This window comes from Nyctibius grandis, chromosome 1 (assembly GCF_013368605.1).
Source record: "Nyctibius grandis isolate bNycGra1 chromosome 1, bNycGra1.pri, whole genome shotgun sequence".
Lineage (NCBI taxonomy): Eukaryota > Metazoa > Chordata > Aves > Nyctibiiformes > Nyctibiidae > Nyctibius > Nyctibius grandis.
Window position 1 is genome coordinate 109,240,620 of NC_090658.1, and position 15,269 is coordinate 109,255,888.

The 15,269-nt window shown below is 39.8% G+C and overlaps 1 protein-coding gene across 1 annotated transcript in view; it reads right to left on the reverse strand.

Annotated features, from left to right (window-relative positions):
- The window catches only part of ARHGEF10 (Rho guanine nucleotide exchange factor 10), a 130,479-nt gene that overhangs the window by 46,582 nt on the left and 68,628 nt on the right, over positions 1-15,269 (reverse strand). The window contains 1 exon segment of the mRNA XM_068405602.1: positions 13,737-13,912. Within this exon segment, the coding sequence (XP_068261703.1) occupies positions 13,737-13,912 (176 nt within the window).

Here is a 15,269-nt window from a genome sequence, read left to right on the forward strand (position 1 = left end):
GTTAATTAAAAGAACAATCTAGCCTTTCTTACCCTTAAAAACAAATCAGTCCATAAGAAAAGATCATTACATTTACTGTACACAATGAAAAGAAATGACTGCAAAGCAGACCTAAGAGTTTTGAGATTATGGTCAGTAGAGTATGTTTGCAGGTTTGTTTAAAAAAAACTAAACACTTTTCTGGAACTGCAGAGTACATACTTGCAGTAAGCTGCAGTTTCACTTTCTTAAATCCAAATACTTGAAAAATCAACATCTGAAAGCTGTAAAATCTTCTCTCTTCTGCTAGCTCATGCTTTTTTTCTTACTAATGTCTACTATAATTGTAATTGGTTAAGCACCAGAATCGCTAGTTCCTAGACATATCAAGTTCTTGATTTCAATGGGGCTACCTGCAAAGAAAGAGGTGGGTCTACAAATATTTCTGAAATTTATCCTTGTGTGCTTGAACCAAGAGAAAATTTACAACTATCAGGCTGTGATGTGAGGATTCACTTATATAGGATAGATATTTTCACTCAAGTGAATCACATTATTTTTAAGGTTTAAAAGCCAGGATCACTCTTTGCAGCTTCACAAAGACAGAGTTACCAGACATTTTGTTTTATTATTGAAAGCAGGTCGAAGAATGGCCACTAGCCTGCAACATATAAGAGTAAGCATTCAGACAACTCTTAGATGCTGCAGGACTTTATGCCATAGTCTTCGGCTGAGACCATGAAGAAACTTTAACTACTTACATAGATGGACTTGCCCTGTGCAGTACATACATCCACCTCTACAATCCTCCTCCTGGAGATTCAAATGATCTTACAAATATTCTTGTTTCAGCCTTGGGAATAAGGCATAAAGCTTGAATTTCATTCAGTAATTGTCACCTGACTATTTTGTCTGTGTTATGCATATTTTATAAGCTTTTAATAAGACAAGATAAAAAGGATGCAATAAGAGTGTCAAAGCAAATAAACTAACCTCGCATCTGAAATTCTGTCACACAGAAAAAACAAACAGAAGTCATTTTAGGCTCATTCATTAAAGACCACATTCTTAGCACACGAAAGGAAGCCAAAAAGCAAATCAATAAATAATTAAAGAGAGCCTGCTTCCATCCTCTGATGTTCTAGAAAAGACAAACAGCCAAATTAAGAAGAAATTTTAATAGTCAGTCAAGGACTAGATCAATACCCATGGCTAATATCATTCTTTCATGGAGGTCCTTAGTGAGCACAAACTGGAAAACAGAAAAAGTAACTGGGCTTCAGAGATCAGCAATGATGCACTCATCAGAAGAGAGTGCTCTGAGAACTGACCACTTGGTTTGTGTCTGGATAACGAGGTACAGGTTATAGCAACTTCATCTCTGAACTGGGTCCTGTAAGGGTTACTCACAATGCCTTTTAAAACAGGATTAGCTTCTCAGTGGTTAGCAAAATGCTGACTACCAGTTAATATGGCTAAGAATTGTGTGATGGAGGGTTTTTCCTGGATGAAGGAGGTGTGGGGGCACACTAGTCTGTTCATCAGATGCATTTCTCACTTCAGAGCCAAAGACTGGCTGCTTCAGCCCACACATGTTCCCTGACCATTTGATTGCTAGCTGTTTCGGGGTGGGTGTTCACTCTGTCTTTTTTCTATAGAAAGCACTGAAAAACTCTTGGCTTCACTCCAAAGCAGATACATGGTTGATTTCTTTTTGTACTTAGAAATGTTTCACAAATGATAAAGCCATTTCCTCCCCATTTCTAAGCTACTCTTGCTAATTATCAAGCTCCAAAACAACTTATTTTTCCAATGTGAAAAAAACCCTCCATGAGTTTAGAGAAGGTTCTCCCCAGCTCTACACATCCTACATGTTACAGAGGATGGTGTGCCTGGGCAGGAGAGAAATCAGCGTGCTGTAACCGATAACCATACACGTAGCTTCAGAGGCAACGTTTTTTGCATTCCACCTACAGATCAAGGGTGAAATCTTGGCCACATGCAAGTTAGCAGGAATTTTTTTCATCAACTCCTTTGTTGCCAAGATTTTACCAGAGGAATTTGTGCCTCCCTGCAACAGGCAAGTTTACTGCCAACAACCAGTAATTCATGCAAAATACCTAATTCCTTGCTCAGCATTACTACGAAATATATTCAAGGTTAAAAAAGAAAACAAAACTGCCATTTGCTTTAGAGGGAGGAAAGGAGGTTAAAGTTTAAATTTATTTTTACTGCTACGTAAAATTGGGGTGGGAAGATTCTGCTTTTTGCAATAATTGCTCTTTAGCCAAGATACATTTGAGTATAATGCTAAACACTTATTTTACCTGCTCATTTCCTACTGTGACTCTCGGCACCACAGCTTTAAATTCACCAGTTTTGCCTGCTTTGAAGTAATTTTTATAACTGAAACAAAAGCAATTTTAGCCCATTTACATCCAGGCATTTTCAAAGCCTGCAGGAAACTCCCTGGGTGTGGTTAAAGTCAGTTTAACTTGGCTCGGGCAAAAGTAGGATTTGGAAGGTTGTGCATAAATATACACATGCAAGAGAAGTGTCTGCGTGCTAGTGCTCGGGTGTGGGCAGAGGGGGAGAACCCCCACCTCTGGCAGCAGCTGCTTTGCCAGGGAGCACAGCCAGCGGCTGCTGCTCATCCCCTCCACGTCCAGCACAGCAGCAGCTGCTTTAATGGGTGCTGGCAGCGCAGTCGTTCCCCTGGGATCGCTGTCTATCCGGGTCCTCTAAATTTTCAATTCTCATGGGCACCACAAGCATATGGGATATTACAGTCCTGACTGATCACGCCCTATTTTTCCTTTCAAACAATTACTACGGGACACATTTATTTACTGTGGTGATTTGTTACTTGTATGCATTTTCCACTAGCTTGTGCTGTGTGTTCTGATTCTCACTTGTGAATTACTAATTTATCACAGATTTATGCTACTAAAGAGGGAAAAGAAAGTGTTGCAATACCTAGAGTAGATGCAGTCACACGTAATTTAAACATCTATTCCTGGGTAAGCAAACATAATGGCTCAGGTGGTTCCTTCCCATACTAAACTTTATTTCCAGTTAGGAGGATTTTTTTCAAGTAATAGTACTACATAAATCTAAACAGCATGCAAATAAAATGAAAGCCTGACTCAGCATACTCTCAATATTGCAATTATTGCAAACATTTCTGTATTATATATTATGTTAAAGCCAAAGACTGTTAACAGATACACTCCTGGGTATCTCTTTTACTGCAAAGTAACTAATCTTGACACGATCTGCCTTGAGTATGATTATAGTAATGACTTTTTGCCTACATGATTCAAAACCACAATACATCAACATAAATTGCTTTGAAAAAAGCCTTATTGACATGAAGTGAGAACTGATGTGTCACAGAAATCAAGGCCCTTAGAAAGATTACTTTGCTTCTGAGAGACACAGAGCCCTGAAGTCAGACTAGGTGTTACATGAAATGGAAGCTCACGAATGCTCACATGTGAAAACCACAACCAAAACTGAGAAAGGCTATTTTAGTGACTATAGTTCCAGCATTACTGAAGAGTAACACAAAATTAATGATACGCTTGAAGAACACATCAGATTTGAAGACTACTCGTAAAGGCTGGTAGATCCCAAATTTGACTTGCCATTTGCATTCTGGTCTTCGAGGCTGAGCGCATTTGTATTGCTTCCTCCCACTGAGCCATCTGTGTGCATCCAGGCAGCATACTGAAACATCAAGTGTTATGAAGGGAAGAGATTTGGAAAAGATTCAATCCTTGTCTTGAGCATAAAAATCACCTGGGATGAGGGGAGAAGTTATATCTGTGGGAGGTAACTTTTAAAGTTGCTGTGTCTGAGGAAGGCATAACAAACTGGTACTTATATAGAATTACGCACTATGATTCAGAACAAATAACAAAAAAAATAGGCCCTTTCTGCAACATTTAAGTCTACATTTAAACCTAAGAAGCTTGTACAGTGTTCTGGAAAGCAAAGCATCATGATACCAGATGAATTCTTGATCAGTTCATAATAAACTGGACAGATTTCAGGAGATTGTTACCATGTTTAGGTTAAACTATGATGATGTAGCAGTCATATTTAAAACTACTTAAGTGCAGTCAGAACTGTTAAATTGTTTTGTTTTAAATGTAACTTTTGATTGTCCTGGAAATGTCTCACTGATTTTTTCCATCAAGTAACAACAGGCTGACAGCATCCCACTGCTCAGTTTAAGATGCCCACCTTTAGGAAGCACAAGAATGGAGACTGTTTGAGAGACAACATTATACCTGAAGTAAAAGAGTTTCCTGTTCTCTGAAGATCGTGAGAATTAATTTAAAGACGGAGAACCAGAAACCATTAATAAGGCCCAAGATCAGTTACCGCAATTGAGGAATTCTTCCCATGTACTTGTTACTGGATCCTGCTCCTACGGGTACACTGGTATGCAACACATGGAGAGATCTTGTTGAACAGAGGAAAAACACTCTCCCTAAGGAGGTCTAGTGGAAGTAATTTTCTCAGTGCAAGTAGAAAGGAGACCTTTACATGACATTTTCATATACCAGGAATTTATTTCAGCAAGGATAAACAGAGCTGGCAAAAAGATTATGAATATTGGGAATACCAGGAACATTGTCATTCATTTAGCAGTTGATACTGATACCCATTGTTAAGTATTATTCCCTTTCCCTTTAAACAACCCTTTGCACCAGAACACCTAGCTTTCGCTGGAAGGCCAGTGATGAGGATCCCCTGCTGTACTGAAACCCTCTCTTGCAGCGAACTTGACAAATCCGTGCACCAGCTATACAAAAGGGAGGTGCCTCCATACCTCTGATCCCTTCTGTACAAGTGTTAAAGACAGTGACAAAGCAGATGAGATTTTACTTTTAGATGCTGAGCTACAAGCTTCCTGCACCTTGTGTTATGTAAGCAAAGCCCTTGTCAACTCCCCCAGCACCACCCTCCTCCTGTTTGTGTCTTTCCACTTGCTCACTCTTGCTGCTCCTGTTTCCATAGACACCTCAGAGAAGCATGTGGGTGGGTTATGTTTTCTTGTTTCTCCTTTATGAAAGCATTTTAATAGCCAATTGGAATTTCAGTAAAATAAAATTTAAAAAAAAGGTAGTCTTGTGAATCCAAAATCCTGGTTTAAGCCCTAAATAAGCCCACAGGTCAATTTAAAGTTCATAAGAGAAAAGCAGACTTTCTGCCTTACCGGTTTGTTCTTTCACGCCAAAGCCAACTCATGATCTCCACAGTTGCATGCTCCTGAAAAATCTGAGCCACCATAGCTCAACTGTAGCTCACCTGAGATTGCATCATACTTTGAGGTCCAAGCTACACAAATATTTAGAGAGTGGTATCAGTCTCCAGGTTTGGAAATTGCAGCAAATGGGAAGTCAGGAACGATCTCAGAAAACAAGAGCTTAGTTGGCAGCCATCAATGAAAAGCTGAGCAGCAACTCACACGTAGCTTTACAGCATAACCCTAAATCAGGTTTAGTAACCTAGTGCAGAAAGAAGCAGCACAAAGACGTACATAGTATTAAGTGATAAGCAATAAACCCCTGAGATTACTAGAACACAAACTATTGAATTCAGACATGGGGTAAGCAAGCCTAATTACCAATACAGCCAGCACGTATCACCATCATCGACCAACATGAAGAGCATTATCATGAAATGATAATACATGAATATATATGAATATATTTCATTAATATATGAATATATTTTATTATCATGAAATGAAAATGATAATAACATGAAATTACATTATTCAGTCTAATCATACTTTAATCATGTAAGCACCTAAAGGTAATCTTTATGAGTTTAATTATTGAATCTGATAATCTGAGCCTCTAAAACTCTTTAATGTATTTATTCTCACTGCCATGCAACACAGGGGAGTTCTGCAAGTCCTAATCACAGACAACAAACCAAATACCACATGCCACCCAGTACACATAGAGCAGAGCTGGGAAAGAAACCTCTCAAGTCTCAACTCTGACAAAGTGTTTTTAACATGCTTCACCTCCCTGCCAGCTGTTAATACCTTGCTCTCAACTGGTAATTACATGAACACTGAGACCTGTCTCACTATATGCTCAGTGTATCAGATCTGAACACCAAAGAAACAAGTTTCAGAGAAACTACAGTCCAACCACAGAACAGGTTATTCACACAGCTTGAGCAATGCAAAGATAAAATCAACAGCTGGCAACTGCAAATACTGAGTAAGGTATTAAATGCAGAGTGCTATACCATTTGTGAGTAAAATTAGGCAAGGACACCAAGGAAACACAAAGCCTCTTGAGAGGGTGAGAAGTAGCTCATACATTGAGATCATGGCTTCAGGATTATATTAAACTCCAGCTAATCCTGACTGCCCAGGGAATTTCAGAGATAAAATGCCATCAATATTTTTCCTGGTGACAGAAGCAGCTGTGCTGTGCCAGAGATGAGGAAGGAAGCGAAAGCAGTAGGGAACAGAGAAACACCGGAGCCCCGATACGCTGCCAAGTGTGGACTCCACAGCCCAGCTCCTCAACATCACACTAGCCGGGACAACGGTCAGGCGCCTTCCTGGACTACGTACTGACTGCAGGTATGGATCAGAGGAACTCCAGTTCCTAGCTCTCTTCCCACAAGGAAGGAAAATCCTGGAAGCAAAGAGACTTCAGAGTGAAAGAAAAGAGATGGCATGGCCCTTTCCTCTCACAGGTCCCAAAGGGGGAGGCCGAGGGCAGCATGGACCTGGAAGCCCCTGCCCACCACAGAACCTCTGGGGTGCATCTGCATGGGCACAAAGTGTGAGAGAGGAACTAGATGAGAGATGACAAACACTGACATAAACAGGCAGTGGAAGTACACGTGTGAAGGCGTTTAAACAATGAAAGTACTGCAGGAATCTCAAGACAGGTCTGCAGGTGATTGTAAACTGGCCAAGCTGCCAGAGGTTTCCACTGGAGTTCCCACCAAACTATCTATAACAACTCATGTGGAAATCATACTGTGAGAAGCTTACCTGCCTCCTTCATACTCACTTCCTTATAGCTAGGCTTCTACTCATTTTACTACTCTGTGTCAAGATGTGGATGAGATCCCTAGCAACACAGAAGAAGGTTTATAGGAGGTGAACATCAATCCCTATAACAACTACAAAGAATATGAAAGGCAAAGAAAAGACTCTCACCCTAAGTGAGACAAACATGTAACACCTAATTTATTCTATGCCTAATCCAACAGCTAGAAACATATATCCGCTTAACAAGTAAACTATTTAATGTCATCTGGTTGCTGCTGAACAGGCTGTTTAGAGTTAGATTTATTTAAAATCTCTGGTTTTTTGTTTGCATATATCAATGATAGTTTACATTTATGAAATATTATATCTCCTTTAGTGTATAGTATTATTTCCAATAGTTTTAAAATAAAGATTTATGTTATTACTCTATATATATTTCACAGAGATGAAAGTTCACCTAGACACATCATCCTTTTTAAAACCTCATCACCAATGCTAGAGTAGATATGCCACTTAATATTTAGTCTTGCTTACTCTGGACATTGTATTACGATTGTCCAGCCTTAAAGTGATGATAAAGAGGACTTTTTTTTCTCCTTCACCTGTTCTATATTTCTCATTAGACAAACCAGCAACAAAACAGCTTTAATGGCAATGGCTATCACAGCAGCACTATTTCTGTTTTTGAGAAGAGCTGTCCTTCCACTCAGCGAGATGCTGACAGAAACACAAGTGCACACCATAGAAGCCCATCAAACATCCCTACCCATTTCCCTAGCAATACCCGAAGACCTACACGTAAGTGACTGCATCAAGAAGAAGGAAACTCGGGAGAGAGGAATCGTGCCTGCACTTCAGCGTCATCACTACTACCTTTGACAAAAAAAAAACCCAGAGAGATCAAAACCACAGGCAAGTGGAAAGGGAGTACAAATGTATCCCTGGAAGTCTGACCAGGAAAGGAGAGAAGCCATGGTTTAGCAGCGCTGAGGTTTGATATCAGTTATGAACTGTAAAGCTGAGAAACAAAAAATAACACTAAAACACAGCCATAGACATAAGCGTGCTAACCTGTTTTTTTCATTTTATTGTATGCTCATCACTGCATGATATACAGTACAGATGGGTCTTGCTCATTTTCTCCTTCAGCCTTTAGCCATATGGCTCAAATCAAATGGTTCTTTGCTTAAGTAATAGGCTATGCTGTGTATGGCTCCTAATCAACAAGATCAGCAGCAGAACACTGCTGACAGGCACTGGTTTCCCACCCAGAAATGGCAGGATGCTTACCTCTCTCTCTTTGCTTCTTCAGAGTCTCTGCAGTCTAGTCTTAAATAAAATTGCTATGAAAAACTTTTACAGCTCACCCTTTTTATTCTTGAGAACCAGAGAACAGAGAACTCAGGGTGGTCACTGTGGCATCAAACAGGCATCCGTCTCTGCACAGAAACTGCATTTCATGGCCCATCAACAGTTTGTGGAAAGTGCTGCAAACTCGTAGCAACACATGCCAGGAGGCTGAGAAACTGAAACTCTGGCCAGTATATTTGACTTTTGCTCCTATATTCCCCTTTAAAGGGCAGTGAAATACAGGTATTCTCAGTGATTTTATGTATAGATGGATGACTTGTAAGTGAAGGTCAACTTCTGATTCTTCTAGAGGGGAATATAGTACATTTTGATAAGAAGTTACAAATTTGCCTTTGATGATACTTTTCGTATTTTTTGGAAGGCATATTTAAAATACATCATATTAATATGACATATTAAAAACCAAATTGTATTCATTGGTCTTTCACCCATAGAATCATAGAATGGTTTGGGTTGGAAGGGACCTTCAAAGGCCATCTAGTCCAACCCCCCCTGCAGTGAGCAGGGACATCTTCAATTAGATCGGGTTGCTCAGAGCCCCACCCAGCCTGATATTCAATCCACCTTCTCGCCCTTTTTGATTGAGTGAGTATCATCCACTAGGATATAGTTATGCAGTAAACATCCTTAAAAGCCAACGAAAAAAATAATCTCCAGCAAACCAAAAACCAAGTAAACAGACAGCAGATAAATCCCTTCAACTATTAAAGATCATTCAGGATGAAGCAGCATATATTAGCAAAAAAAGATAACATTAGAACAAATGCGTTAATTGCTTTAGATGTTTATAGCATCTAAAATAACAAGACAGAAAGTTCACAAAAAAATAGTTAGCAATAATCCAGTACTTGAACAGTGACTGATTACGCTTTCAATTTAATAACATGATTAACAAAGGTACCAATTTACCTGTGGGCATGTTTAAGTGATCTGTGGCCTCCATTAGACTCCCTTCGGACACATTAGATGTTTGAGGTCCTTTGAGCATTTAGGGTTCCCACCCAGAGCACAGCATATTTTATACAAGAGGAAGCTGAGGTACAGAAGTAACAAGACTCACCCATGAACATACAAGCAAATCCACGACCGAGCAAATACTAAAATTCAGGAGCCCTTAAACTTCATGCTCATTTCCCCATGTCCGTAATAAACAGGTTACCTATAGCTATCTTGGGGAAAAAAGAAAAAAAAAAAAACACCAAACAACAAAAGAGAAAAAGAAAGGAAAACCAAACCAATATCCCAGATGTGAACGCTGAATCCATTACTTTCAGAAGTACACAGAGGAGGTGAAATCAATGCATGTATCAACACAACCGGGTGGAAGAACAGAATTCACTAGTTAACATTGTATAAGGAAGACATGTAATTAAGGAAAGTGTCTCCTTTTGAGCTTTTCAACCATTTCTAACCTAGGGTCAACCCCATATTACGTAATACTTTTGCTGAGTTCTTTCCAGGTCTTGAATCACAGTTCTTGTTTCTTCCATTCAGCAACCTCATCTACCATTATAGTAGTTTTCATATCTTACCATAAAAACAAGTCAAATGCTCCCATAACCACCCAAAACATGCTTCAAATACATCTTACTGAACTCCATTACACAACACAATTCCTCCAGCATAAGTAAATCAAAACCAAGAATATACAACTTCCTGCTCGTGCCAAAAATATTCCTCTTTTCCTATACTAATACAACTTTTCAGTACTGTGAATATGTCTGTGCTTCTCACATGGACCAGTTGGGAAGGAGAGGAGAACAGCAACAGCCTGCCACAAACAGTATGTGCATTTAGTAGGGAAGAACTTTTATCTTGCATCTTTCTGCAAATGTTTCTACAGAAGAAAATCAACGCATCAGGCCTCTCTGGCACACAGAGTTGAGATAACTACTTCCACAGGAACCACCCAGTTGGGATGACGGAGACTCATACTCACAGACTTTCAAGCAAGACTAACTCCAATACATGAAACAGGACTTTGCCCAATTAGCTCAGAGAAATGAGATCCAATAAACATGCTATTTTTTTTCTGAAGACTGAGAACGTGAAATGTTTTCTGCTTTAAATATCATTACAGGAAGCAAACACAAGTTACAATCGCACTCCACTAGGAAACAATATTACAACCATACAAATAAAGAACTCTGCCAAGCAGCTGAGATTTCAATCCTTCTCCACGGTCATAACTAAAAGAGTTCATAGTCTACTTTTGGTGCTAGGGGAGAACAGGAATAAGGCAAAAGCACATCAAGGACAGGAGCAGCATAGCAGAATACACTCCAGGAAAATTTTCCTGCTTTCCCCTCCACACCCTCAGGCCACACAGTTCTGCTTGCCAAAAGACAAAGGGTTTAAAAAAAAAGACATTGAACTTAACAACCCCTAAATGTGTTCTCCTCTAGAGTTCAGAGATAAAAGACTGGTATGGAAAGCAGAACTAGGCAGAAAACTGCAAACTGATGATTTTGCCAAGTGAAAACCAAATTCACACAGCCCTTGCTTTCCACCTTGGAACAGTACTAAAGCATATCCTTGATTTATACATACTCATAAAACCTTTCAACCTTTCAGCAGTTGCATATTATAGCCTGCATGAGAATAACTCAAATTCAGCTATTAATTTCTTTGTAGCACCCAAAGTAAAGTTTGCATCTTTAAACTATCCTATCCTTTCTTGCAGCGTCATAGAAAGCTAAAAGCACCAACTGCATTTAGCCAATAATAAATAGTAAGCTATGCTTATGACAGTTGCCTCTTCATAAAAAAGGATTTTGGCGGAGAAAAAGGTGCCATGATAAGAGAAATGTAACCGATAACCAGTAATCCGCACAAGGATACAACCAGAATCCATCAAGAATCCTTGCTAATCACAGCAGGAATGTGAGAATATCAACCTTACATGGGTCAAGTACTTAACCTGGTGTGCTGCAGATACAAACCAACTTTTCTCAGTCCTCCAGAAATGGAAAAAGGGATCCCCTACTGCTTAATACTTTTACACAGAATCATCATTATTCTGTATCTCTCCAGTTCCCACAGACTAGAAATAAGAGCTGGAAATAAGGTCTGAGACATGGTTCTACATCATGGAAGCAGGACTTTGCCTGCAGCATCCCGAATTGTTCTTGATCATTAGATGTTATTAAAACCACATACTATGAGGCTGCTGGGATTTCACCACAACAGTTCCTTGGTATACTTTGAAAACAGAAGGAAACATAACGTACCTTTATGGTGACTGCAAAGTCATGCAGTTTCAGGCAGAGAATGCCAGTATTTTGCTGGTAGTGCTCTGTAATTTGTGGTAAACACCCAATAGTCTCACCAACGATACAATACTACCGTGATAAAGATTGTGTCATCATCAACTATAAAATGAAGCATTTTGGTGGGTGCAAATAAACAAGCAACTGTGAACCGTTACACAAAGTCTTACCAGTCCTTTCCCTCTGCAGGAAGGCTGTACTTCCTGAGCTTCTGTAATCTTTAGCAGCCAAGAAGACTGGAACTAAGGGGGCAACTCTACAGAACACCACAACTGGGTGTGTATTCAAACTTTTCTATACAGGCCAATTGGGACAAGTCTGCATTCAGAGTAACTGCTAGCGCAGACACACCAGTACATGCAAATAGAAAGGCTACACTCTTCCTCTTTCATGATTGGTTACATTCAATTTAGTTGGATCGTTCGGCAGAAGTGTTTGATTAAAGCTGAGGGAAGATTTATTCATTTGTATAACCAGTATCCTTCACATCCTTTTTAAATCTTATCTTTTGATCCCTTTTATTAGCAGAACACAACAACCAGAGCTTACCAAGAGAACAGTAAGTTCAGCTCATCTTTTACCTGTTGATTACCATTTAACCTGAAAGTTGAGACTACAAATGATGCACAAAGTCATTTCATTTTTTTGTGATGTTGTCTTCAAACATCACGAAGCTGACAAACCTCAAACCCACGAGGTTCAAGTAGGTTCTACAGGACTGTTTGGGTGAGAGTTTTTCTTTCTCCCCTCATGCTCCACTTCCCCATCTGATGTTGCTGACAGGCAAGGATTTGGTCCTACCAGCTGTGAAGCTGCTGCACAGTGTCATAGTAGGAATACTCAATAAACTGTTCCTCCCACACTCACCTATGAGCGAGACCTCCAATTCTACGTAATATGCTCCCTTATATACACTCCTCTCGGGGTCATGCATACAGCAGCAGGTAAATTATAATGTAAGAGCTTTAATTTCATTGTCTAAGTAGCCCATTAATGTTTAAAAGGAGTTACAAGAATGAAGTCATCCTTGAAACTGAGATGTAAGTACCTATAAAAATTTTCTGTGGCTATTTACAAAGGGACGAGCAAGAAGACCTAACAATAACCATCACGGAGAATATGGGGGGTATTAAATGCTGCAGCTCCACCTCAGATCATTCTGAAGTGTAACATTTATCCCACAGGACAACTGTGGGAAAATTCATGATGCTGAGGGTGCAATATTAAATAAATGTAGTGTGAAATAATGCCCAGAACTAGCACTGAAACCCATGTAAATTATAGTCCATTAATAAAGACCACGATCTAGATATATTAAATGCACTTAAAAATATAACATTTTAGGCAAAATACAGGACAGAAAAATAACTCATTATATATGAAAGGCTAGCTACCAAGTAAACTCTGGAAATTCATAGATCTCTTGAGGGTAGTTGGCAGGCTTGTAGCAGGGATTAACAAGCATAGAAAGAACTTGCAAACTTCAGAGCTTGAGGTCATTTTTGGAGAAAGGTTAGGAGGAAATTGCCTATTGGCATATTGTTTCAAAAACACTCATTAAAATTAAAATTAAAGTTTTTTTCTGAAGCACTTGTTACTATGTTTGAAGGGTGGGATACTAATGGCTTGAGAGAAGTAACTTCTGCCCTGCAGTAATGCCTTGTGTCCAGATTCTTACTCCACTGCAATGGGGTGGCTGGTCATTTTTATTGAGAGAAACTTCCTTGCTTCAACTATGGGATAAAGAACATGTGCACGACCAGCTACCATGGGACAACTGGCACACCACACCACAACAACTGTTTGCATGCCCACACACATTCATGCTTTAAAACTCTTTATGCATTCATGCAAAAAACTCTAAACCAGGACAAATACAAGTAATTCATGTTGCAAGACAGGAGACTGGCTATCACTTTATGGATTCTCAGTTTCCAAAGAAAGAGGTTACATTACTATTCATGTTAGAGAAGTTTTCATGCACAAAATGCTTTCCTTTGTTTTCAGTAGCCCACTGAAATTCAAATACGGATTTTAACAAAAAAAGTCTGTAAAAGTCAGTAACTCCTGTCACTTACTTGGCTTAGAGTTAATGACGACATTTTCAGCAGAGTGCTGGGGTGGAAACCTGCAGTTCTCTCCTTGGCCCTCACTGCTGCCATACTCTATGACTTCCACTTGTCCCAGCGGTACGCTCCACTTCAATAAATACCTTTGGCCAGTTGTCATGGTGCCACTGCTTTCATAGGAAGAGCTGGAAGATGCACAAATTATTGCTGTGACAAGCAACTATGTTTCATGGCATCCTAGTTATTATTTTAGCTTATAAAATCTGCCGTTTATCAGTCTGAGTACCGTACACAACTTGAAACAAACACATGCCTCAGGCTGACTTTTGTGACTGACCTTTCCTGTGAGCACAAAGGGCAGCTATGCAGGTGCAGATAGTCTTGTTTACAAACAGCATAGGACTGCTAACAACAGTCCCTACATTTTTATAGAAGATGGTCATTCAGGTTTTGTTAAGATCAGTGTGCATTTTGACATCCTAATACAAGTGCTTAGGATGGTACCAAGGCTCCATCTTTTCCCAGTTCTTTTGAATGGTGCTGTCTTTTGAGCACTGTTTCAAGTACTGTGCTCAAAGAGGTAACTGCTGAGTTTTGGGAAGTATGGATGATGGGACTTTTGACTGACCACTGGCAGCAGGAAGGGCAACGTAACCTCTCAAGGGCTGACAAGCTAACATTTCTGCTGAGCCCCACAGCCCAGGATGTTCTTTATAGCAGACCTTTGCAACTGCTGTGGCTTCCGAGAGCAATCCCACATGAGCTGCTGCTGCTGCTAAGGGAAGTGTGTACCACAACAGGCATTTCAGAGGAAAAAGAACACTGAGGAAGCTCACTCAGAATAGTAACGGCATTAATACTCCTTTTCCTTTGTTTTCTTCATTCCCTTATTCACATTCAAGCACATATAACAAACATTTATTATAAAGGACAAATGAGATGTTAAAGTGAACAAAAAAGGTTTACTCCACAGAAAGCATGACTGAAATAGAGAAGTTAAATGTTCGGGAGAAATCAGCGAAGTGTAGTTATTGAGAACAGTACCTAAACACTGACGTTCAGCTAGTCAGCTACCTATTCACAACACAGTCATACTGTTGTTTCAATGAAGAGGCAAGTATGAACAAAAAACACAAGTGCCACAGGTTACGTAAATATTTATATTGATCTCGTTCAGAAGAAAGAAAACAAGACTAGGCAGGACACAGCTCTTCAGTCCCTAGGGATAGCATCCCCTCTGTCCAACTCCTGCTACTTAAAAGTTAGGTCTTCAGTTTGAGCCAGTCATCTAGACTACATGTGAAGAAGGACCTTCTGAGGGTCATGTACTCTGTAGAAATACATGTCTTCTGCCAGCTATAGAAAACTGGTCTGGAACCAATGGTCCCCATGCTCCTGGGATGTTTGTTTCTGTAAAGGCTGGACAAAAGGTGGTTTCGAAAAGTGTGCTGATACATACTCCGCAGCTACCCATACGTGTAAAGCTTCTGAAGAAGTCTACAGCTCCAGGGTAAATCTGCAGGCATGCACCTTGCAAAGCAC